We start from the raw sequence: 26,361 nt of genomic DNA, 5'->3' as shown, positions 1-26,361 counted from the left end.
TTTTTTTAAAGTGTGGACTGGCTGCATACAACAGGCCATAAAAACAGAATAGGAGTTTAAAACTTGGCTTAGCATTTCCCCCTCACAATTATGGAATACTTGATTCTTTTTTTTTTTTTTTTTTTTTTTTTGCATGCACCATCTCCTTTCATGCTAACACTAACCCTAAGCGGTAGCTACTATAATTCCACCCACTGCAGAGATGAGGAACTGAGGCTGAGAGAAGCCAATTGTTCAAGATCACTTGCAGAGTGGGGATTTAAACACGGGTGTGCCCAAAGCTCCATCTCTTAACCATAACACACCTGTCTGTCCCATATGAAGAGCTTGTGAAGACCAGGTGGGAGAGAAGCTTAAACAGGAAGAAGTTGTGTTATTCATTGCATATTAAACATCCCCTTGAGTAGAAAGTCAACTCTTCTCCCCTTTTACAGATATTTAACAGAATACCCAGAGTAAGGTGGTTTCTAACTGGGACGAGTTGGTGGTAAGCCACAAAACATTTAAGCATCATCAAGTTTTCCAATGCTATATTTTATTTCCATTTTTCTCATTTGATATAAATTACTTTGCTATTTTATTTCTAAATTAAAATTTTATTTTTCGCAAAGTAATTGTGCCTGGAGATTAAAGGTAAAATAATGCTAAAAGGCCTATAACAAAAAGCTCTTATGTGGTATTTTCTGTTACTTTCTTCTCCCTGATTCTGCTTCTCAGGGGATATAATTTGGCTACTAAGCTGTGAAATCTTTTAAAGGCCCAGTTTAGTCTCTATTTGTTTTTGGGTTGTTGTATTTTTTAAAAAATGAAAATTGTGATAATTCATTCTATAATATTTCTTTTAAGATGCATAAGAGAAACATGAAAATGCACTATTTCAAGACAGCATCTCTTCTTTTGGTAATTAAAATGTTATTTTTTTAGATTAAAGTTGTACATAAGATTTGGTTAATAAGCCAGATAGTTCTAGATGCAAGTCTGGTGTCTGCTACATCACGGCAGATCTGTCCTCAATAAATAAATGAGGGGAAATCGCAAGCATTTTGCACGGCCACGAAGATCCCTGTGGTGCGTGATCGCTTGGCGGCATCTGCTTCTCCCTCTCTTGGATACAAAGCAGGCAGAGTCAACTTTATAAATCCTATTACAGAAATGGGCATCTTTCCCCAAAGTGTGCATAAGAATGCACGCTTTCTTAGAGCGTCTGAGTTGAGTGATGAAATACCAAACGAAGCACATTTCTTATTTCTTGCCGTTTGAATAGGGTATGAGAATGCATTTGTTTTTTAGCTGGATCCTAAGACGGGGCCAAGTCCCTAACTATGGAAATGCTCACACATCCCACAATGCGAGTTGACATGAAAGACTTCGCTTCCTCCTGAACAAGAAACCCCCAAAGCCTTGCGTTGCGTGATTGAAGGTGCCAGGGTTCTTCGGTCTCTGGGTAATTCGTGTGTTTTGCATGGTGAGGGCTGCACAGGGTGTGGGCGTGCTCTGCGCAGTGCAAAATCTCCGAGGCGACCCAGGAGGATCTTTCTAACCTGGACGCGTTTGAGCTGACAATGGCACCGTTTTTCAGTGATTGGGCTATTGTTCTAACTAAAATGCTAAAGGTCTTTAAGGTGGTTTTTGTTTCTCTGGTTTTTATGACCTCAATATTCATTTTTAGTTTTCATTCTCCAAGTATGTGAGATAGGGTACAGGATCTGATTCTTTTTTAAAATTAATTGCATTGTAAATCAAAACATATTTCTGTAGAATGCACTTACTCATCATTAGCATGTGAGAGTTTCCAGTAAAATATCTTTAGTATTATTTTTATTATTAACATATTTACACTGTCACTCCAGCCCAGCACCCTTTGTGAATCTGTTTTTAAAATAAATATGACCTGATACCAGAGTGATCGGTGCAATAAAAATGCACGATGTGGAATTAATCAAATATAGTCAGGTTCAATTTATAAGGGACACATTAAGAAAAATTATTTCTTGTTCGGGTATGCCACTCTAGTGAATCAAATAGAGCTGCGTATATTTCAGCAAGATACATGTAAAATCCATTCATTCAACAAACATTTATTATGCATTTACTGTGTGCATCACAGGGGATAAAAATCAAGCTGAGCAAACAAGAAATTCACACATGAAACAACTGAAGGCCACAAGCAACTGCATAATTGTGGGATGTATGTAGAATATCCGAGGATTCCAGAAACAAAAGCTGAAGTAGCAGCGGTGTGGTGCCCTGGTTCAGGGCGAGGGCCTCTGGATTTATTTCAGTTTTTTTCAGGGAGTGGCCATTAATTTTTGTGTGAAAAAATGAGAGCAGCGAGGCATAATTCATTGTGAAGATAGGTTTTATATTCTGTATATGTGAAGGAAATAAATTTCTAATGCAATAAAATAAAGAGAATGAAAAAAAGAAAAAAAAAAAACCGGCTTGGTATTTAGAGTCAGACGGACATGGGTTCAAATCCCAGCTCTGCTGCTTACTAGCTGGGTGACCTTGGACAAGATCTTTCATTTTGTTGAGCTTCAGTTTTCTTATCTATGATATGGAGTTGATAAGATCTTTCTCATAGGATTGTTGTGAGAAGTAAATCAGAAAATTAAATAAGAAAACCGGGCCTAGCTGGGTTGGCTCAGTGGATAGAGCGTTGGCCTACGGACTGAAGGGTCCGGTTTTGATTCTGGTCAAGGGCACATGGAAGGGTTGCCGGCTCGATCCCCAGGGGGGGGCGTGCAGGAGGCAGACAATCAATGATTCCCTCTCATCATTGATGTTTCTTTTTTTTAAATTAAATATGTTATTATTGATTTCAGAGAGGAAGGGAGAGGGAGAAAGGGATAAAAATATATTGATGAGAGAGAATCATTGATCGGCTGCCTCCTGCACGCCCCCCACTGGGGATTGAATCTGCAGCCTGGGTATGTGCCCTGACTGGGAATCAAACCATGACCTCCTGGTTCATAGGTCGACACTCAACCACTGAGCCACGCTGGCTGGGCTCGTCATTGATGTTTCTATCTCTCTCTCCCTCTCCCTTCCTCTGTGAAATCAATAAAAAATATATTTAAAAAATAACAAGAAGAAAATGTCCACAATGAGTATTCACTAAATGTGTTGTCATAATGGGGCTGGGGACAGTCAAAGAAGCTATCTTGGAAGCAGCTATTGCCAGAGTTTGCAGAAAGGATGAATCTTTGGAGATGGCATTCCAGGTGGAGGAGGGGGTATGGAGAAAGGCAGGGAGGCTGGAAACCAAGTATTCCACTCACTTTTAGGACTAGGGCTTTGCTTTCTTCCTACTAGAGCCAGTTGGGTACAGACAAGGCAAGTACTTGCCAGAGAAACAGTTATCTCTACCTTCCAGGTGGCTTAAAAATGAAGAATTTCCACAGATTAGCAGAAAGCATCCACGGAGAACACCTGCAGTCACCAAGCTTTAGCAGGATGGAACTCAGGACCCAACAGAGTCAGCTTCTTACCCCATCTTATTTGGCACTGAACCTTACTGCCTAGCACAGGGCCTTGTCCCAGGGAGCAATCAATAACTACTTGATGAATGAATGAATAAACCCCTTTCTCCTGTAAAATGCAAATAATCATTTACCCACTAGTTATGTAACCTTAAAGCAAGATAAAAGTACCTATGACCTCACAGGAATGTTATGAACATCTAATTAATTAATATTTATAAAATGCTAAAAACAGTACCTGGCACATGGTCAGTTTTGTATCGGTATTTACTAAATGAATCAGCGGTTCTCAACCTGTGGGTCGCGACCCCTGAAAATACACCCTGCATATCAGATATTTCCATTACAATTCATAACAGTAGCAAAATTACAGTTATAAAGTAGCAACGAAAATAATTCTATTAAAGGGTACTATAAGAATCAAATAAGAAAATGCTTGAGGACAACAAGTATTTGTGTATCAAAGTGGAGAAGAAAGAAGCTGTCATCCCATGTAATGAAACCCTACTCCAAGGAGGCTCAGAAATACCCAGCCCCAGACTCAATAGGACCTGATGAATCTAGGATTTGTCTTCTTCCTGAGCCCAGCACACAGTGGGCCTGGGGGAGCCTGGACCTGCTTGTCCTCCTGTTGTCATCTCCCAACCCCACCAGTATCAGATTATACCCTTCACCCAAGGCTCTGACCTGGGCCCCACACTCAGCCAGCCCTGGACTACTTCAGGGCCCTTCGTGGCTAGAACCTTTCTTTGTACTCACAGAAAATAGCTGAAGTCTTACTTCCATTAAGATAGAATTTATTCCCATCCTTCTCCTTCCTCCATCCCCTTTCTCCTTGGATAAAAATTCTGCCTCCCTCACACCCTGGACAGGTAGCTCAGTTGGTTGGAGTGTTGTGCCGATGCACCAAGATTGTGGGTTCAATCCCCAGTCAGGGCACATACAAGAGTCAACCAATGAATGCATAAATAAGTGGAACAACAAATTTTTCCCCCTCTCTCTGTCTGTCTGTCTCTCTCTCTCAAATCAATAAGTATATATAAAAACTCTACCTCTCCACAAATCATATTGCCCCCACCCACCAGAAAGGATCCCTTGGATCTCAACGCAAGATGGGCTGGACAGGGGTTCACCCTGCCCGTTGGACATTGTAGTTCAGATGGCTGCTGATCCTCCTTGGCACCAGGCTCCAGACTAGTCACCCCACTGAACCCAAGCTTGCCAATTCATTAATTCATTCATCTATTCATAAATTCATTCACATATTCGTGAACTAATGGTAACTCAGTTTCTCCTCTATACCCAACACATAGGACTGGAGACACGGAGATTATTCAGTGTCCCTGCACTCAGAGAGCTCAGCCCAGTTGAGGATAGAGATAAAGTACAACACGAGATGATTAAGTGCAAAAGTAGAAATACATACAAGGTGGGAGAAACATAGGAGAGATTTACTCTTATCTGGGAGAGTCGGGGAAGCATTCTCAGAAAGAGCAATGTCTGAGATGGATTTTGAAGGAATAGTATAAGATCAGGATCATCAGACCAAGGGGTGCAAAGGCATAGGGGGATGAAAGAATAAGGAGTAGGGTTGCAGTAGAAGGTAGGAGAGAAGCCTAGAGTGGTGGGCAAAGGCCAGAAAATGGACGGAGTTGAAAATGGGGCCAAGGAGCTTAGACTTATTTTAATATATAAAGGAGAATAACGTAGGGCACTCTGTGTTGTGTCCTCAGATCCCCCTTCTTTGAAGGGTTTGTGGCCCTGGCTGCTGGGACTGCCATCCACAGGCAGTCTGCAACTGTTGGGGTCCCTTTAAGGACTGCTTCAGTTAAGAAGAGCCATGTCGCCCAAGGCCATGTCCTTTCCTGGCAGGGTAACTGGCATTCTCTGCCTGATAAATGCCCAGCCTTGGCCCACATTGGGACAACTCTGAAGGGCATTCTAGTTCCAAAGGTCCCTGTGGGGTTCAAGTGAGTCCGTCATTAGTTCTACATGCAGGCTCAACATCCCTCTATCTTTCTTCCAGCTTTCTTCCCCTCTCCCTCACGGGAATTCCTACCAACGACAGCATCGCCCCAGGCATGGATCTCATCCTCTCTACTTTCTTAGAACCTCATTCACCAGGGGTGCACCTCTCTGCTTCTACTACAAGCTTCTACCTGTGAGGCATCTCAACATTAAGTGTCTCTCAGATTGCCTCGGCTCCCCCAACCCCACATTGCCTTCCAGCTCCTGCCCTCTTTCTCTCTGCTTGACAGCCAGATTTCTCTAAAGACCTGTCTACCTTCAGCCTGCAGTCCTCTCTGCCATCCGCTCCTCTGTCAGCTCCATCCCCAGCTTCTGCCACACACCCAACTCCCCTAAAACGGTTCTCAGTGGGGCACCGATGCTCATCTTGTCATTAAATCTAGTGCACGCCTCTTAGACCAAAACTCGGTTGCACGAGTGACCTCTCTCTCTTTTTTTTCAAACGCTCTTGGTTTCTGTGCTGCTGTGCTTTCCTAGTCTCTCTCCCTCCCCAAAGTCTCCTTTATGGCTCATTTTTTCTTCATCTGTCACTTAATTATAGGTGCTGTCACGGACACTCATTTTTCTTGCTTCTCACACTCTTCCTGTGTGATCTCATTCAATGTCATGACTGTTAATGCCATCAAGATGTTAATAATTCCAAAATCCTTCTTTCTAGTCCAGATCTCTTTCCTGAGCTTAAACCCACCACTGCCCCCCGGACACAGTCCACAGTATTTCTGCAGATGCCACAGGCTTAACATGTGCATAGTTGAACCTGTCACCTCTTCTCAGACTTTCAGCTCCCTCCTTGGCATCTCTGCCTCTGCCTTTCAATTCTTCTTATCCAGGTTCCCCAAGACTTCCCTGAAAACACCCCACCTAGTTTTGTCCTTGAGTTTCACCCCCTTTTTAAATTGCTGTCACAGATGTACACATGATTCAAAATTAAGTCATCTTCCAGGTACCAGGTAGTGGTGGGCCCGTCAAGAGTGAGGTACTCTCCCTGGCTGGTTTGGTTCAGTGCATAGACTGTCAGGCTGCAGACTGAAGGGTCCTGGGTTTGATTCCGGTCAAAGGCACAGGGCCGGGTTGCAGGCTCGATCCCCAATGGGGTGCGTGCAGGAGGCAGCTGATCAGTGGTTCTCTCTCATCATTGATGTTTCTCTCTCTCTCTCTCTCCTTTCTTCTCTGAAATTAATAAAAATATATTTAAAAAAAAAAAAAAGAGAAAAACTGAGATACTCTACCTAGAGTGACCAGGAATTGGAAAGTCTTCAGAATCCTGAGAGCTGTCTAGCTACCTGCCCACCCTCTCCTACAACCTCACCTCTTTCCAGGCTGCACTGTTTCTTCTTTCTGTGGGTGTTCTGTTTACAAGTGGTTTTCTCTGCTTCTCCCTGTGCTGTTGATTAAACAGGACTGACCCAGAGGTCTGCAGGCCACATGTCCTCAATTCAAGCAGCGGGCAAACAAATCGTTGTCTTCCTGGTGCAAGGGCACCAGAAGAGAGACTGGCTGAGCCCTGGTCAGGTGCTCATCCCTGGTCCAGTGAGCTGAGGCTAGGAGGGTTGAGCTGTGTGGCTACGAAGGCTCACGGCATAGGTGTGAGCTTCAAGAGGAAATGGGGTCTTGTGCTGGGCAACTGTCTAAGATATGATTTTAATCCCTGAATAATCACCAGAGATTATAGAATTTAATTTTTGGTAAATACCTAACCTTTTTGCCTGTCCATCTAGCTGATGGTTTTGTGAAGCACCATTAACTTATTTTACCTCCTCTCCTCTTTCCCCATTGTTGTGCGAGTGAGTAGCAACATAGGAGGGAAGACATCATAAGGAAAATATCCCCAAGCTTCTTTCTAAAAAATGAAATTTTCAGTATATTCTTCAACAGCACTTTCCCTGTAATACAAAGTTATTAATTATAATAATAAAATAAAAGGCCTTTTGAGTTTATTTTAATTGTTGCTGCATTACAATCTTACTTAGAAATTTGAAATGGAAGATAATCAAAAATATCATCTAGTCGCTTCTGACAGAAGGAAGTTTATAACCTGTGCATAAGTTCTTAGAAAATAATATCACCAGGAAATCTTTGATGGCCCCCTTATGGGTAAAAAAAATAATTTTAGAAAATTTATTTTCAGATCAGCATATTGTAGCATAATTCTTAAAGAAACTTTTACTTTAAATCAGTTTTATTGTGAGCCTAGAAAAGAAACAGGACTAGGAGATGAGCCTAGTGTTGACAAGAAGCTGGTGAGAGAAAAAGAAATATACTGTGGGACTACTTGTTTTTAAGAAATAAAACTCTGGATTTATATACCAGCTTTAAAAAAATATATCTCTAGGGACACTGTTCAGCAGCTATTTGGATCTTGTCTGAAGTTTTTAGAATGTCTCAAATAAAAGCAGACTCCTTTGTTTCAAGATAGTGATTTTTTTTATGCCCTATTTATGCATTTATTTAACAAAATATTTTTGAAGCATCAATTATATGTGAGGTGTTGCTCAGGATATAAAGTTGAATGTCAAAAGAACTTTTCTCCAAGGGGTAGAGTATATCAGATACATTCCTAGAAGCTATATTAAAAGCTACACATTTACCCTTTTGCACTTTTGGTGGAATATAAATGATACAGCCTCTATGAAAGACAGGCAGTTGCTGAAAAACTAAAACTAGAATTCCTCTATAATCAAGCAGGTTGACACTTGGATATTTACCAACAAGAATTAAAAGCAAGAACTCAAACACCTGCCCTGGCCAGTGTGGCACAGTTGGTTGAGCCTTGTCCCATGCACCAAAGGATCACCAGTTCGATTCCTGGTCAGGGCACAGGCCTGGGCTTCGGGGTTAAGAAACTCTGGCCAACAGTCACTGAGCACCTGAATGAGGCCCATCAACAACCATGTGAGTGAACTGGGGAGTGAATCCCCCCCTTGGTTAGGCTTGAGGTGACAGCTGTCACCTTGATTGCATGAGAGAACCTAAGTCAGAGGCACCCAGGTAAGCTGCATCCAAATTCTTAACACATAGAAACTCTAAGATAATAAATGTTTTTTATTTGGGGGTAAATTATTACACAGGAATAGATTACTAGTACAGAGCCCAATACGACTGCCCTTACTTCCGATGCTGGCCACAAGTTTAGGGTTCCCCAGCCATCTGTGCTTCTGAACAACTGGTAACAAATTTGGGTGTTTCCATGATCCCCTCAGGTTCAATAATTCACTGGAATGACACAGAACTCTGAAAAGCACTAGCCTTATGATTACAGTTTTATTTTAAAGGCTATAAATCAGGACCAGACATATGAAGAGACACGTAGGTCAAGGTCTAAGAGGATCCTAAACAGAGTTCCCATGCTCTCCCTGAGTGGTGTCAGGGCATATCAACTTCTTGGCACATGAATTGGTTCAGCAACCAGGAAGTTCCACTGAGCTTTGGTGTCCAGAGTTTTTCTTAGAGCTTCATTATATAGTTATGATTGATTGATTCATTGGCTATGTGATGGAATTCAATCTCCAGCTCCCTTCCCCTCCTGGGAGGATGAGCTGGCTCAAAGCCCCAACCCTCTAATTACATGGGTGGTCTTTCTGGTAATCAGCCCCTATTCTGAGTTTTCTTTTTTTCCCTCCCCTCCCCTCCCCTCCCCTCCCCTCCCTCCCTTCTTCCCTCCCTCCCTCCCTCCCTCCCTTCCTTCCTTCCTTTTTGAGTTTTCTTGCTTGTATAAACTCAGGTGTGATCCAAGGGGCTCACAAATAACAAAGACACTCCTATCACTTGGGAAATTCCAAAGTTTTTAGAAGTTATCTCCCAGGAACCTAAGACAATGAGTAGACAAGTGCTTTATACTACATCTTCCAAACTGTAGGAGCTCCTACTATATGCCAGACACTGTGCTAAGCTAGTCTTCCATCCATCTATCCTTTAAGTATTTATAGTGTTAGACAAACTTTGCTGCAAGTAACAGAAAACCCAACCAACAGGAATTTTAAAATGGGAAATAAGTTTTCTCACTTAACTAAAAACCTGGGAGTAAGCAATTGCTGGTTTTGTTCAGAAGTTCAACAATGTCGGCAAGCACCCAGGTTCTCCCTATCTTTCTGCCCCATTTACTATGCTTATTTTTGTTTTCAATGTTTTATTTTAGAATACTTACAGAAAAATGTTTACAGAAAAATAGTAGAGTTCTCCAATACCAACCACCCTATTTCCCTTATTATTAACATCTTACATTTATATGGTACAGTTGTTACAATTAATGAAGGAATAGTAACACATTATTATTAACTAAAGTCCATATTTTATTGAGATTTTCTTAGTGGTTTTCACCCAATGTCCTTTTTCTGTTCAGAATCCAATCCAGGATACCACCTTACATTCAGTCGTCATATCTCCATAGCTCTAGGTTGTGACAGTTTTTCAGATATTCCTTGTGTTTAATAACCATGATGGTTTGAGGAGTACTAGTCAGGTATTTTGTAGACTGTCCTTCTATTAGGATTTGTTCAATGTTTTTCTCATGATTAGACTGGGATTGTGGGTTTGGGGGAGAAAGACCACAGAGATAAACCCTCACACCATGTTGATTTTCATCCTCATACTAGAGGCCCAGTGCATGGGATCAGTGCACTGGTGGAGGGCGTGGCCTGCGGGGATCAGCCTGCTGCAGGAGCAGCCGCTCATCCTGGTCAGCCAAGCGGTGGTCCCACTGTGGGAGCGCACTGACCACCAGGGGGCAGCTCCTGCATTGAGCGTCTGCCCCCTGGTGGTCAGTGCGCATCATAGCGACTGGTCAACTGGTCATTCTGGACATTCTACCTTTCAGTCGCTGGGCTTTTATTATATAGGATTGTCACCTCATTATCACAAGATGGCTGCTGCCACCCCTCCAGAAACAGAACTATATCCAAAGATGGAAAGAGACTAAAGGAAGGAGAGAAGATTCATGTCTGTCCCCTACCATTTTTTTTTTTTTAATGAGGAAAGTCATTCCTCCCATGACACGCTCAGAAGGCAGGGGACAGGATGTTCTTATTTGACTTCAACCTTGACTGAGACTGAGCACATTGCCATTGGAATAAAAATCAGGGTTCCCTCAGAGCAGAAGGTGGGCCAATGGGTGACAGGCAAGCACATGACAGTGTTGGCCCCAAGTGCCTACTGTGTATGAGACTGCACAATACTAGGTGCTGTGAGGAATGAAAGACCATGAGGGATGGAGGTTTTTCTCAAACCTTCAAGAAATTATGTATAGTAGTTAGTCCTCCCTTATTTGCAGGGCATATGCTCTAAGACCTCCAGTGGATGCCTGAAACCATGGATAGTACCAAATCCTAACTAGGTTTTTTTCTTATACACACATAAGTATGATAAAGTTTAAACTATTCTTGCTTTGGGGCCATTATTTAGTAAAATAAGGGTTTCCTGAACACAACATATCTCAATAATAGATCTGAACTAAGATGGCTATGGAGTGATGGCCACTAAGTGACTAATAGGCACAGGGTGGATATGCTGGACAAAGGGATGGCTCACATCCTGGGTGGGACAGTACACAATTTAAAACTGATGAATTGTTTATTTCTGGAATTTTCAATTTAATATTTTTGGACCACAGTTGACTGTGGGTTACTGAAATAAGGAATGTGAAACTGTGGATTAGGGGGAGACTACTGTATTCCAATAAATATTCTCTTTTAAGGACCTCATCGTAGAAGGGTGCACTGATATTCCATTGATCCTGTGGTTGCTCAATCAAATACGTTCTCAGAAGATAAAAATTTGTCACATGTCACATGTACTCTCCACTATAAAGAGTCATTCCTAAAGCGGTAGAGAAATATGTTTGGGAATAAGTATTTAGGCAGTTTACCCAAAGTGACAACTAGGGAAGTTTAACTCTTTCTTAGATCTCTATTTTTTTTTTAAGCCAAATCAATCATGTTATAGTCACTTTTCAAAATGCCTTGCCCTTCACATGTGTATGAACTAGATGAGAAAACTAACAGGTGAATTGAGAGTAAATAACACAGGACTATCCAGTACAGTGGTAAATTCTATTACAGGTGATATGTTCTGAGAGAGTTTAGAGCAGATGGAGATCACTGAAGGCAGGCATGGCAGAGCGGCAGGATCCTAGATGGCCATGAAGGATGGTCTTCATTTTCCTCCTCTGCTGCCATGAGGTCTGGCTTCCTCTAATTCCTCTGTTTATATCCTCTTTTCATTAAGTACCTAGTTACTTATTTTCATTAATTTATCGTTCACTTGTTAAGGCCTTGTGATTTTTATTTAGTAATCCTGACTAAATGACCATTTTTATTTTTTTTGCAGTGTCTCCTAGGGTGGGCTTTGCAACCACACAGATCAAGATTTGAATTCAGACTCTAGTCCTTATTGGGTTTATGGTCTTGTGTAAATTCCTCACCCTCTTATTGTTTCCTTATTTAATAATCGCTTCTCGATAGGGCCCTGAGAGTGAAATAAAATGAAAAAGGGAACACAGAGCTCAGTGTCCCACCCTGAAGGAGTGCTCAGTAATGGCATCTGATGGAGGCAATGGTGATGTTAATATTATAAACCCATGGAAAGGGGTGGATATGAGAGAGCCTCTACTTGGTTTTCACCACTTTGTCACTGTTACCTTTACCTGAATGTACACTTGCCAAAAGTAAATTACATTTCCCTTGACTTTTTAATAATCACTGCCTTAGAAACAGTAAAGATGGATTCAGATACTTAGGGAGGTTCACTTCTACTATCAACCAGGTGATTCATATTGCCGAGTAGAGACAAGGCAACATCCTACATGAGAGACTGGCAAAAGCACAAGAGATCTTGGAGCACATGCAATTAGCCGAGACTGTTTACTGGGGCTTGGAAACCAATCTAAAAGAATTTATGCTTTAAATCAATGGCAGTTGTCAATGAGCCTGTGAGGAAATACTTGCTAGGCTCCTCTAGCTTTTATTGCAATTCATATTGATAATATCAAAAAGAAAAGCCTCCCAAGCAAAAGGTCAATCTAATCCAATCACTTAATGCAGAATTATGGTATCAAGTTTCCACATTACGGAATGAATGATCACGTGTTTAAAGGTGTGTGCCACAAAATAGCTGTGGGTGTTAGACATTTAACAAGTTGTTTTATTCTTAATTGTTGGCATTTGCTTAACTGTTTTCTTAATTCTAATTTATGTTTTTATGTTCCAGTTTGTTTACATAGCCCATAGTTCCCAATTGTCTTTATTTGCTTAAGTGTTTCTTTAATTTTATTTACATTTTTATATATGTTGCTTTGCTTACATAACTCCTTGTTTCGAGTGGGCTAGAAATAACCATAAATCCACATCGCTAATTAACCTCATCCTCATGACTGATTAGTCAAGATTATGAGCCTAGAAGGAAGGCAAGGAGGAGGCCTGATTGTGAGTCACAGGATCATTAAATTTTAGAACTAGAATTTAGGTTTTAAGGCATTTTCCAGATAGAATTCCATGGTTTTACATCTTCAATGTTGGAGAATTATGAAAGATTGGCTGCTTGCTCTTAGTCCTTTATGCAAAAAAATGTATAAGGATTTGGTGACAGCTTTGAAAAACAAGAACAGAGGAAGTCCAATCACTGATGACTATGAGTAACCCGTAATGGGGGCTTGAAATGAAACTTGACACATAAATGGACCATAGAAGAGCTGGGGATACTAATGAACACGGGGTCGGGGGCCTTCTTGTTTGGAGGTAAGAAAGCAGAGTAGATTGTTTGGAACTCCTTCTCCAGAAGCTGTGCAGGTTGTAAGGATTTTAGCTTGCCTAACTGTAAGGTTCGCTATTAGCTTTGCAGTGGGGAGTATTGAAAAGTACACAAACATACGAAGGAAAGAACCTGGAACAGAGTAGCCAGCTTCATTCCAAGAATCCATCTGGCACGTAAAGAACTGCTTGTCCTACATTAAGCCCTGCAGAGTAAGAGCCATTTTTCATACTTCACCCCCCTATTTTTGGTTTCAGGTAAGGCAGCTTACTGAGTTTGGGGAAGAAACAAGAAGAGTTTTCAGAACCGTCTAACCAGGGGACCCACTTAGGGTGAGCTCTATGAATCTCACCAAAAGTAGACGAGCGAAACATGATGAAGCCTCCATTCAGAAAATCAGGTTAAGAGAAAGCTCAAGTGCCCACAAGAGGTGGAAGTCCAGATTCCAAAATAATTCGAGCTTTTAGTCGTTTGTAAACAGAATGTAATGGAACAAGAGGTGTTATACATATGAAAAGCGGTGGCTGGAATCACCAACGTTAAATGATATGGTGGGTTGATAAGTGAAATCCAGTCTACCCCTAAATAAACAGATTTTTGCATCTTTGGTGTATCTGGAGGCAGCTAAAAGCAACACTGCCAAAGGACTAGTACCTAGTTGGCCAGGAATTGCAAAATGCATAAAGGTGTTGCAAGGCTTAAATTAGTCCTGGATGTCAGGTCCCTTACCTCCTTACTTCTGTCGGTCCCATTTTCATATGCTCCCCTTTTAAGGGAAAGTGAAGTCAAATCCGCTCAATGTAGACTTCAAACATGCGGGACAGTGGCTGTACCCTTACCTGGTCACCTCTTGAGGGACAGCCCAAGGCCAGAGCGCTGGCGCCAACTCCTAGCAGCGCCCTTTCGGTTACCATGGTGATCACAGGAGGGGCTGGGCTTTCAGCCCTTGCTTACCCGCCTGTGTCCAGGATATTTCGAACGCTCCAATTGGGACAGCCCTTTCGTGCCTCTGTCCCGCCCCATTCGGCTCCGAGAGCGATGCGATTGGCCCGGGACAGGCGACCTGGCTCCCTGAGGGTACCACCTCCTGACGGGAAGAGCGGGAAAATGTACCAGGCGTTGTCCGAGGCGTGAAGCTTGCCGCGCTTTGGGGAAGCACATGGTTGGCTTCGGAGCGAGTTGCCTGGTGTCCCGTACACAACTCATCGCACCCATGGCTGTTAACTCTAGGTAGCAGGAGCCGGGGCGAAGTCACGTTTATGGTTCCAGGGGGCCCACTCAGGGGTGCGAGGATGCGAGCAGAAGTCAAGATCCGGTGGCGCGCACCCGGGTGCTGGGGATCAGAGGCCAGGAGGGGCGGGCCGAACCCCGGGGGCGGAGCCAGCGGCAGCGGCGGGAGGTGCAGGGCCCAATTGAGCGCGCGCACCGCCCCCAGGGGCGGGGCGTGCACAGCGGTCCCCGCCCTCCCGCGCGCCCCCGCCCCTCCCCCCGAGCGCCGGGCCGCAGTGAGTGAGTGGCACTGGCAGCCTGTCAATCCCTCAGCCCGGCGGCCTTCGAGCCCGGTCCGCGGCGGCTGCTGGCAGGGTGCGTGGCTCCGGCAGTGGCGGCGGCGACTTCTCCCGCCCCATCCATCTGCTGTCCGCCCGGCGCGCGGCCCGCCGGGGCCCTCCACCGGGCTCCGCGCCCCCGCCGCGCCGGCCCGCCCCGCTCCCAAACTTTCCTCCTTCGCCCACCTCGGCCCACCCGCCGGCCTCCTCCTCCGCCGCTGCCCGCCGCCGCCGCTCCCTCCCCCGGGGCTTCGGGGGCTCGGTTCCCGCCCGGCCGAAGCGGTGGAGGCGGCGGCGGGGGCCGAGGGAGGGGAGTGCGCAGGCTGGCGCGGGGGACGGCGGGCGTCCCGGCAACTCGGCCGGCGCTGAGGAGCAAGTTGAGCGGGGCCGCCCGGCGGGGCGCGCGGCGGCGAGGAGGCGGCGCGGCGGCCGCGTGAGGGCAGCGGGCGCCGCTGCCTCCGCCTCCGCCACCGCCGCGGAGCCCGGCGCTTCCGCCCGCCGCTTCTCCTCAGCCTCGGCGGCGGCGGCGGAAGCCGGAGCCGGGAACCCGTCCGCACCGCCTCAGCCGCGGGCCCCGCCGGCCGGGCAGCCCCCTCCCCGCGCGGGCGGGGAGCGCGCGGCCGCCTCCCCCTCCCCCTCCCCCTCTTTCTTCTCCTCCCTCGTCGCCGCCGCCGCCGCCGCCGCCGCCGCCTCAGCCTTCGCCTCAGCCGCCGCCGCCGCCCGCTCCCGCCCGCGCGCGGCGGGATGGACGATCAATCCAGGATGCTGCAGACTCTGGCCGGGGTGAACCTGGCCGGCCACTCGGTGCAGGGGGGCATGGCCCTGCCGCCTCCCCCGCACGGCCACGAAGGGGCGGACGGCGACGGCAGGAAGCAGGACATCGGCGACATCCTCCACCAGATCATGACCATCACCGACCAGAGCTTGGACGAGGCGCAAGCAAAGTTGGTGTCGTCTCATTAAGCATCTTTTGTGTGTGTGCGGGAGCCGGGCCCGCGGCCGAGTCGCGGCCCGGGGCGCCGCCCGGGGCAGGGGCCTCCGCCCCGGGCAGGGAACTTTCTCCGACCCCCCAGCAGCCCGCCCGGGCCTCGGGGGACCGGCTCGCGCCCCCGGACGCGGGCGGGAGTCCGCAAAGTTGCTCTCGGGGCTCGGGGCGGACTTGGCGCCACGCCGAGGTCGTGGTTTTCTCCCCGCGCCGCCCGGCCTCCGGGAGCCCGGCCCCCCTCGCGCGGATTCAAACCTCCCGCCGGGACCCCGTGCACGCCGCCCGGCGAGGGCTCGGGGCCGCCGCGGAGGGAAGTGCAACTTTCTCCGCGGGCCCGGGCCCGGCGCCGGCCTGCACTTGGCCGCGGGACGACCTCGCCGGTCGGGCGCGGGGAGACGGGTGGTCCCCCGGCCGGGCCGGGCCGGGTGCGGGCGGCCAAGTTCTCGGGGAAGGGAGGGCCGCCTCGCAAACTTTGCCGAGCTGTCACCGTCCGCCGGCCGCGGTCGGCCGCCCGCCCCGTCCCCGGCCCCGGCCCCGGCCCGGCTCCCCGGTGGAGGGCGGACGCCGGAGCCCCTCGGCGCCGTCCCCTCCCGCGGGTCGCCGCCCGCCCCGGTGTCGCGGCTCCCCGTGCGGGTTCGCGCCCAGCGGTCGCCAAGGCTGCTGCGCGCCGGGCGGACAGGTCGCGCCCGGTGCGGGCAGGAGCGTGAGCCGCCGGGGCTCGCCGGCTGCCGCTCCCCCGTCCGCCGGAGTTTCTGCGGACTTGCCGGGGTTCACCAGAGCTTGGCAGAGCGGGGAGCCGGGATTTAAGTCTTGGGTCTAACTTGGAGGCGCCATATTATTCCATAGGTGATGCTAATACCTTTGTGTTTTGCTCTTTGCTCTTTAGGAAACATGCCCTGAACTGTCACAGAATGAAACCCGCGCTCTTCAGCGTCCTGTGCGAGATCAAAGAGAAAACAGGTAAGACGCTGCGCCCCGCACGGGGCCCCGAGACCCCCGAGGCGGGGTCTCGGAGCGACTCCTGCGACTCTCCAGTGGAGAGCTGCTGCTTTTGGGCACCGCCATCTTTGATCATTCTCTCCTTCCCACCTCCCGATCTTGAGAAAAAAAAAAACTGCCATAAATCTGGAGTCGATTTCTCCACGCTGTTCCCGGTGTACCATGAAGTGTAGATGTGGACGGGGCCGGGTCGCCGGGCCCGGGCGGCCGGCAGGGAGGGGGCCCGGAGCGCCCGCCGCCCTCGCCCGCTCCCGGTGCCTGGTCTGTCTGTCAGTTTTTAAAAGGAGCCTCGGGAGCCTGGATGCCGGGGACCGCGTCCCGGGGAGAAGCAGCGCCCGAACTTTGTTTTACTTGGACAGCCTTGAGCGGCAGCTCCTCGGACAGAGGGTAGATGCCGTGGAGCAGACTTCAGGGGCCGGTGGGGAGGAGTGTCCGAGTTGGGGAGACTACTCTTAAGAAGCGAGGAAGGCTAATGATGCGTTTAAGCACACGCAGTGTATTGCACCTCTTCATATTTCTAGTCTGTTTTATGCTTGAGGTCATTTTGTACATATGCTTAATATCCTTTGCAAAATAGAGAAAAGGTCACAGATGCAGGTTAAACCATTTTTGAGGTGTTCAAGTCAGGGATGATGCGAGGAGACAGTTTTTGCAGAAGCGCTGGAATGAAAACTGCAAGTGCCTATTAGGTAAATTTCTGGCAATTCATTTCAATTTAGTTTTTTTTCTTAAGACTTTTTAAAATTGAAGATGTTTTAGTCTTGAGGTGACAGTTATAACTCAAGTGAAATTATAGATTTAATCTAGATGTTGTAGTTAGTATTTGGTATTAGCTGCCCTGTTAATGTATGGCAAACAAGTGCATTAAACAAGCTTTACTGTTTATTTATTTTTATTTATATTTTTGGTGTGTGTTGGCTATACCATATTATAAAGTTGCCATTTTTTTTTTTTTTTTATGTTTAGGCAAAGAAGAGAAAGTTAAAGTCCAGAATGTAACAATATTCAAGTGATACTATTTAAAAGGTTAAGTGTGATTGCGTTTAAATTGAGTGTACAAGTAATAGCACACTGCATATAATTGTTAGTTGCCCTCCTTTTAAACAGATTTTCACTCTGCAATGCTATTCTGATCCTAAAAGTAGTCAAGAAAGGATGATGGGTTATTGCTGTCTATGAAAATATATGCTAAAACCATAATTAATAGCAAATATTGACAGCCTTAACGAGTAGTTTTTTCTGCCTTTCATTCACTTAGTATTCATGGTTTCCTAATGTTGAGTGATTCTATTAAAGATATATTTTTCATTTTGTAAACCACAGACATGTTAAATTACTAACTTTTACCCTGTGTTGATTTTTAGCTATCTTTAGAAAGCATTGTGATTTGAAATGGTAGATAATTTTTATCTGACTATAAAATAAAACATTAAGTATGAAATCTTAAGGCTTCTTAGTTTAGAAGCCTAAAAGTATGTAATTCTCAGCAAATTATGTTGCTTAATGTCCAAGGATTTTCTTGCTATCAGGGCTCCACTTCAGTTTCTGCTGACAGCTAAGCACTGGGGTATTGACTATGTTGTGAATATTAAGATTGATCCCACTTTATATGGCATTATATTACTGGGGTGAGGGGATTGATATTTTCTCCTCATCCTCTTATAATTTTTTTTCTTTTTCCTTTTTAAAGTTTTGGCCTAGCCACCTTGAGAACCATACCCAGCAAACTGCTTTTCTTGTTTAGACATTTAGCAGCAGGCACAATTCAATTAGGAAGCATAAGTCCTCTAGTTGCTTATTTGCACAAGACTTAGTTACACCATTCTGAAAGGAAAGTATAGTCAACCTCATGTCAAAGGTGAGTTGCGAAAAAGAAACAAGTCTTTTTAGAGTCTGGCAGAAAGAGCTTTGGTGTAGGGCTCTTGCTATTTAAAAAGCAAGAGGTAGCTGACAAAGGAAATTTTTGTGTTTGAAAATTGTTTCTGAGACTTTCAGTGATAGATTGTAAATTAGATCCTCTTTTTGTGCTTTGGCCAGTGGATCCAAGTTTGTATGTTATCTCTTTTGTAAAAAGCTAACAGCCGACAGAGTAAAGACGGCTGTCTGGTTACAGGCATCTTCCTGCCAGCCTCTCTAAGCTCGAGAGGGATGGGATTTAAGTACCGAATGATTGATGGGGGTGAAGCTCTTTCTCTCCCCTCATTTCTCCCCTACTACCCATAGCTCCACCTCACCCTCCAAAACTAGTCTTAGAAGGAGACAGGGAAGCTGGACTCAGAAGCCTTGATTTGAAATAAAACAGCTGTGTAGACATGAGCCTCACCAAAGCAAAGAAAGCAAGGCAGCAAATTTCAGCCTCCCCCACCCCCGAATCGGTTCCCATAGTCATGGTTTGGAAACATCATGAACTTATAAGCATTGTAGAATAGACTGTATAATGTTTTTTTTCTTTAGATCATTTTATGTAATCTAATAATATAGTAGCCAGACATTAATTTTCTGTAATCTAGAGAAAGTTTACCTAGTTATTTGTAATAGAAACTGGGAAGATTATGTGATGACTCTATTCTGTATAATGGGGCGCTCGGGGGGTGGGAGGTGGGGGAGTGGGGGGGTGGGGGTGGTAAAGGGGGTTGACTAGCGGGGAGTGGGGAGAGAAAACCATCACTTCAATGGATAATAATGTCATTTCAGTTGTGCTTCTTAGAAAATAAGACAATCATTAAAAAAAAATTCCATGTATTTGTAGGTTTGCCAGTAGATTTTTAGATTTCTGATCAAACAGTGAACATTGCCAGTTCTGATGCACATGAGGAATTTAGTTTGGAAAACATCTTTTTTCCCTCCTACTAAATATGGAAAGGTATTTTTTCCTTCTGACAGATAAATGGGCAATCTACCACAATTATATTATTTTCTTGTGCAGAGGTAGGGAAAGTATACTTTTACTATGAGATGCTTGCTTTTTCTTGAAAATGTATTTTTTTTGGTCAAATTCATCATACAGTTATTTTTGGGCAGAAAAGTCTGTCATTGTTAAATTATGGTATTTATGCATTTTGAAAGCAGCTGAAAAGTAACAGGCTTTATAATCAAGATGTTTGCGCATTTTAGACTAAGCAACCAGTGAGATAAATATGTTAAGATTTGTCTTTTGGGGTTTTTTTTAGCCATATTTTATCATCTATCTCTTATTAAACATCCCTGATGCTATGAGGTCTCCTCATCTACATACTTTTTTTTGGTACATTCCCTCACATCTTTTTGGTCACCTTCATCTTGATTGTTAACGTACTTTCCTTTGTGAAAACATCCTCACAAATCTGCCTTCTTTCCAGTGCCCTTAATTGTGACATTTCAAGTGAAGGAAATGGCTCTTTTTGAGGGGAAAAAAAAATGTATCTAAAATTTTTTAATGAAAATCCAACATTTTAGTATATAATCTCAATCATTGTGAAAAAAATGTTGTATATTTAAAAAAAATCAACACAACCTTTTCCTTTTTTTAAATGGTAGGTTAAAATACTCCATGTTGATAGCTGCCAACCAAACTCTGATTTATTGCCACCACAAACCCTAAATAGCGTTCATTTACTAGTAATGTCTAATGGCATACATGATGGTTTGCCAGATTTGTGGCCTTTGTGAGGCTTATAAGCAGGACTGACTTGGGAAGATCATAAAACTTAATGAACTTCTCTACTGCAGGAGGTGTCCGCAGGGGAAGAGAAAGGCCTGCTTGGCTGGTTGGGCTGGTTGAAGAATTTTTTATGTTTAAGGAGAAGAAAATGACTATTAAAAATGCTTTGCTTTGAAAGGAACCCTTCATAGAAAGATAAGAATTTTAGATATCCAAACTGTATCAAGAATGTAGCTTGTGAGTTTTTATATGCATTTAGATTATGATTTATATGATTAAACCTTTTATCTTTACTCCTATAAGTGTGACTAGCTTTCAGAGGGACAGGGCCCTGTTCTCAGTCAACACCTCTCTATTTAATTCTGTCCCTAAAGGTTTAGTGACTCATTGAAGTCTTCTTTTTCTGGTCTGTTTTCTTTTATTTATGCTTCAATATTAAAATGTTTATTTTTTTTGTACAGTGCGATGTAATTCTTTAAATCCCAATGTTTAAAAACCAAGTATTCCATCAAGTGAAAATTTAACAGGAAAGGTGAAAATTGTTATGTGTAAGTCTAAATGTTATTGTATATGTCATATACATTCTTTTCAGTTGCTCTTGCAATATTTCCAACATAATTATCATTATTTTCCCAAAGCTTTAAAAACAAATGCACTGTTCCATACACGATTAATTTTGTGTTTTAATGACTATTATGGACAGCTTCAAACAAAACAGGTAGATAGAAGAGAAACTTGAATCCCCATGAACTCATCACCTACCATCAGCAGGAACACTTGGCTAATCTTGTTTTCTCTGTAACTCCCACCCTTTCACAATTATTTTGAAGCAAATTTTAGTGGACTGTTAATGTTTTAAATTTCCTTTCAGTTTTACACATGGCTTGTTTAGATTGGATATATTAAATGATTAAGCAGGAAAAAATACATAGTGTGTCTTGGAAATATCACATATTGCATTATCACAAATTTTTTCTTAGAGCAATTTCAGAATATTTTCTTAATTGTTTTTTGTAAATTTGTATAACTTACTAAAGCTATTTAAGGAGGTTTTGAGGGAGGATGCAAAAGATGTTTTTCTAACTTTCTTTATTCTGCCTCTCCCAGCCTCATAAGAGTATATGTAGAAAACCTAGAGAAAACCCCACTACCATCCTAGTTTACGACGTCATGATCTAAAGTGTAAAGTAGCATCTTAAAAATACAGGGTTGTCTTTCAACCTTTTCCCCCCAATAATACAGTGGACCCTCAAGTAATTCTTTCATGCCTCAGTTTTAGTGAACTTCATTTTATTACAGATTTGTGTAGATTTTACTATGTTATTATATAAATTTACATAATTTTATTCCAAATCAGAAGTACATTACAGTAGCAAAGGAAGCCCTGACTTGCTCCAAAGAGCACACTGGTTTATCAGCTTTCATAAAATACATCTATATGTACCTCTTTCATACTACGATCCTTTACCTTTTAATTAATTTCACTTTGTACTTTTGGATTTAATTTTGTTACTTTCATAAAAGGCTGCTTCAAAACAGATTTAAGTTTAACGTCTAATTTGGATTACTTACATTTTGCTTCTTTATGGTGGCATTGTATAAAATGAAGTTATATGAAGTACAGCTATAAAGAATTGAAACCGAACTTCATGAACCACACCCTAAATCAGTCATCACTTTATTTTTTACTCAGACCATTGAGGTATCTATCTATTCATAATAAATACTTAACACATCAGCACCAACACATCAAGTTAAATAAGGATTTTTAGACAATTTTTTCTCTATTTGTGTACATGTGAACATCTTCAGATATTTATTATTTCTATTGACACTATGAGAATAATGTTTTATTTGTTTTCTCAGCAGGCTTGTGTTTTAGCCATTTATCAGTGTGATCAGCATGATTTAGGTAGTAACGTACTAACAAAGCTTGCACACCCCCCTCCCATGTTGACCTTTTCAAGCATTTGCTCTACTTCAGTAGGCCATTTGAGTCTTTAAGTATGAACAGAATAAATAATTTATATCACTATGTAGTAAATTGGTCAAAGTTTTTCAAACCTGGCTATCAGATTTTTTACAAAGTTATAGAAGTTAAAGTGCTATTATAGCTAGATGGTAGTGTTATATATAACAAATTATAAGCAATGCTTGAGTGAGCCACTGAAAAAATAAGCCTTTTTATGACTTCAGACATGGAACATATCTGAAAATAAATTAATCTTTAACACTTGATTCTAATTATCCCCTTTGTAGGTAGAATAGTAACCAGAATCTCTTCATTATTATTTTTTTATGGACATATTCCATAAATACAATATGTTTGTAGTTTTAGATGGTAACAGTAGTTTGCTTTGGTACTAAATTTGAGTATGTGTCTAGCAAAAAAAGTGGTGTGACAGAATGTGTTAAATTGAATTGGTATAGCATTTTTTTTATACTGACTATATCTATAGGATAGTAACTGATGAGGATGGAAAACAATTAAAAGTAATTATGGATAAAAATAATTGTTAAAAATTATTTGTATTTTCTTCAAATTAAGTGTTTTTAAAATGTTAAGCTATTTTGAACAATAACCTTTTTTTGTGTAATCATATTAATGAAGGAATTGGTATACATACATTGTAATCCTTTTAATGCTGATGATTCCTCACAATGTTTAAACTATTTGGGAGACTCAACAGATGTTATGACTAAATGATTTTTTTTTGTTTTGTTTTGCTTTATGTGATCCATCAGTTTTCAAAGCATATTTCTTAGGCATCAGAGTCCAGCAGGTGGCTTTTTACATTAAAAAATTCATAAATTTTAAAATCTCATAAAATTTTATTTCAAATTCAAATTAACTAATTGAGAATGTCAACATTTCCACTCTCAATATTAACATTTATAATAGAACAAATGGTTGCATATAGAAACTATCTGCAACATAATCTAAATTAAGATTCTAAACAGGCATTACAGATGCTGGTAACTTTGGCAATTATCATTTTGTTTGGTGAACAGTAGTAAAACAGTGTGCGGTAGAAGTGTTTAGAGAGAGAGGATAAATAAATTGGAACAGTTTTGCAATGCAAAGTGGTTTGTGGTGTTTTTGAGGATTTCTTGGCTCTCTCTTAACTGCTATTGTGAGCCTGGAGCAGATTTCCCCATTGCTAATGCCCTAGAAGTATTAATTCACTTTGATATGCTAATTAGAGGGCATTATGCAAGAAATGAGATTAAGTGGCAGCATGAAGCCATTTGCCTGTCAGTAAATTGAGAGCTTTAGCATCAGGAGGAGCTTTGTGGTTTTTTTTTGTTTTGTTTTTTATTTTTTATTTCTTTAATTTTTTCTTGGTTTTGCATATAAATAAAATTGATTGAAAGGTCTAGGGAAGCTTCTAGAACATTGGTAGGTTTTTTTCCCCTTTCCTATGGTTATTTAATCATAAGGTTATAGAATTTTTCTGAATGTTAATTGACCTAATTGGAGATAGTAATATTAAGTTTTCATTGTCCTCTCTCTGTATGGAAAGTATACTAAGAATTTTGTGTCATCTAGTCTTTTTTTCCCTGATGCCTAATTTCAGCAACGTGGCTAGTAAACTGTGTTCACTTCTTTCCAGAAGTGTAAATTAGCTTGTGTGCTTGTGCACCAGTGTCTTCACTAAACTGAACTTTATAAGAATATATTATTCACTAGGGAATGAAGGAAGAAGTTGTTAAATTGGGCTTCAAGAAACTATATTAAATGAGCATTAAGATTCGGACTTCAATACCTAAAAACTGAAACAATTAGAATTAAACTTTGCCCTTTGCACAACCTGTGGAATTTACATTTCAGCATATGTCTGTTGTGTAAGATTACCATATAATTTAATTTTCATGTTGAAGACAATCTTAATACTTGATTCTGATTTTGAAGATTTTTGTGGTTTAAGCCAATGCCTTTGATTTTCTCTATTAAATCAACTATGTGATTTTCTATATTTTGTGGAGATATGTATGAATGAATACTGGGATAGGAGTGATGGATGGGGAAGAGAACAGAACTTCTTCGTGCCTGTGGAAAACAATTAAGGTTTCCATAAACATGGAACTTCTTCCAGTGTAAACCATCAATAGAGGTAGAACTGCAAAACTTGGCCTAACTACAATCTGATATGGTTAGATAGGAGTGAGTTTGGATAAAGCCTTCATCTTGAGGCATGGTTCTAGTATCTGAATTCCGCCACTGTAGCTGTGACTCTAGACCCAATAAACCATAACTTCTCTTCAGAGCCATATGGATTATTTAGTTACCACAGCTGCCATGCATACAGGCTACCAAGGCAGGCACCTCCTGCCTGTGCATGTGTGGTGCCTGGTAATGGGAGTTAGGAATATGCACACAGAAAGGGGTATGAAAGTGTCTCCTGACACAAAAGTCCTGATTACATTTCTCATTGAGGAGGTCTTAGTGTATCTACACATTAGCTGCTCTTCTAAATTAAATACTTGGTTACTTTAAATTCTCATTTCTTTCTCAGACTCCCTGAACTAGTTAAATCACTGAGTCCTCATTAGTCTCTGATTACTTGTAAAATTTCATTTAAGCCATATGAAGTTATTTTTGATTGAAATGGGAACAAAAAGCTTTTGAAATTGCATATTATTATTTTTTAAACAAAAAGGTTTCTACAGGCTTTCAGATGTATTAAAAAGCCTTGTAGATAGGAATTTATAGAGGACTTAGTGGGAGGGTCTCCTGAAATACGTGAGTGACATTTGATGGGGGGAAATAACTGCATTAAGTATATATAATATATATATATATATATATATATATATATATATATATATATAATTTAGAAAACTTACTATTCAAGTGCCCTCAAGTGAGAAAGAATTGACTTAGATGGTCTCATAAGTTTCTTTCTTTTCTCCTCTCCCTTCTTAAAAAACAAAACAAACAACAACAAAAAAACCCCAGACCTAAGGACTAAGGTAGTTGGAATTCATAGTCAGATATATCATTTTCAACTTGGAATAGGAACTAGAACAGGAAATTGATTTTATATTTATTATGAAAGCAAGAACTCTGCCACCAACTGACAGCCATCCATGGTTTAGTTTTGTGATAATTGTTCACAGACATTATTTTGCAGTTGGCCCAGATTATTTATAATGTTGATTGGGAGTGTTGGTCCATTAACAGGTATGTGTATAATGAATATCTTTAATTAAATCAAGTAATTTTGGAATATTTTATTTTTCTTTTACATTGGATCTTGGGTCTAGGATTAACTGTCAGTACTGGTAAGAACAAGTTACAATAGATTGTGCAATGATTTCTCTGGCTTCATGGATGTATTTATTACCATTTTTGAACAAATTATACTAACATGAAAAGTTGTGTTTGAAATGATTGTGTGCTAGATAAGGCGATACATTACAGGAATGGTTGAGTTTATGGAGCTTTATGTAGAGGTTTTCTCAGAAATTATAGCGCAGGGCTGTCACTATAAAAACCCAGTGATACAGTTGGTAATAACATACAGTGAAGATATTTTTAGATTTTCACTTGTTATTCAAATAAGAGAACCCTCCAGTTTTCCTCGTCATATTTCATTGTTGAATAAGTAAAGGAAAAAAGATGAAGGAAATTCTTTTAACTGTGTCGAGACTGTGGCTGTTTGGCTTATTTGAATTTCTCTTGCTTACCACTTGTTAGAGCAGTGATGTGATATTGAGGATATTCTTAGGGACTTATTGACTTCTTGGTTCTTGACCTTTTGACTGTGATCACTATAGAAACAGAATGCCTGGAAATGAAATGATGGACTCTATGAACATAAATCCTATCCTGTCAGTGTACTACATGAACTAATTTTGATTTACCTAAATTTACGACATTTTGTGTTCAATAAAGGAAATATTTCTTTCAGTATAATCAGTCTAATGTTACTATTT

General features: G+C 42.3%; 1 protein-coding gene across 2 annotated transcripts in view; it reads left to right on the top strand.

Annotated features, from left to right (window-relative positions):
• The first annotated feature begins 15,456 nt into the window (after positions 1-15,456).
• PBX3 (PBX homeobox 3) overlaps positions 15,457-26,361 on the top strand; it is a 192,721-nt gene continuing 181,816 nt past the window's right edge. The window contains exons 1-2 of one of the 2 annotated variants that reach the window (XM_070430659.1): positions 15,457-15,741; positions 16,669-16,742. In XM_070430659.1, coding sequence (XP_070286760.1) covers positions 15,542-15,741; positions 16,669-16,742 — 274 coding nt within the window. In that variant the 5' untranslated portion in view covers positions 15,457-15,541. The remainder of the gene's footprint in view (positions 15,742-16,668; positions 16,743-26,361) is intronic. The other variant, XM_070430661.1, reaches the window with a different exon arrangement.

This window comes from Myotis yumanensis, unplaced genomic scaffold (assembly GCF_028538775.1).
Source record: "Myotis yumanensis isolate MYYU_CA2020_CCGP unplaced genomic scaffold, mMyoYum1.0.hap1 SCAF_12, whole genome shotgun sequence".
Lineage (NCBI taxonomy): Eukaryota > Metazoa > Chordata > Mammalia > Chiroptera > Vespertilionidae > Myotis > Myotis yumanensis.
This window is presented reverse-complemented; position numbering and strand designations above follow the sequence as displayed.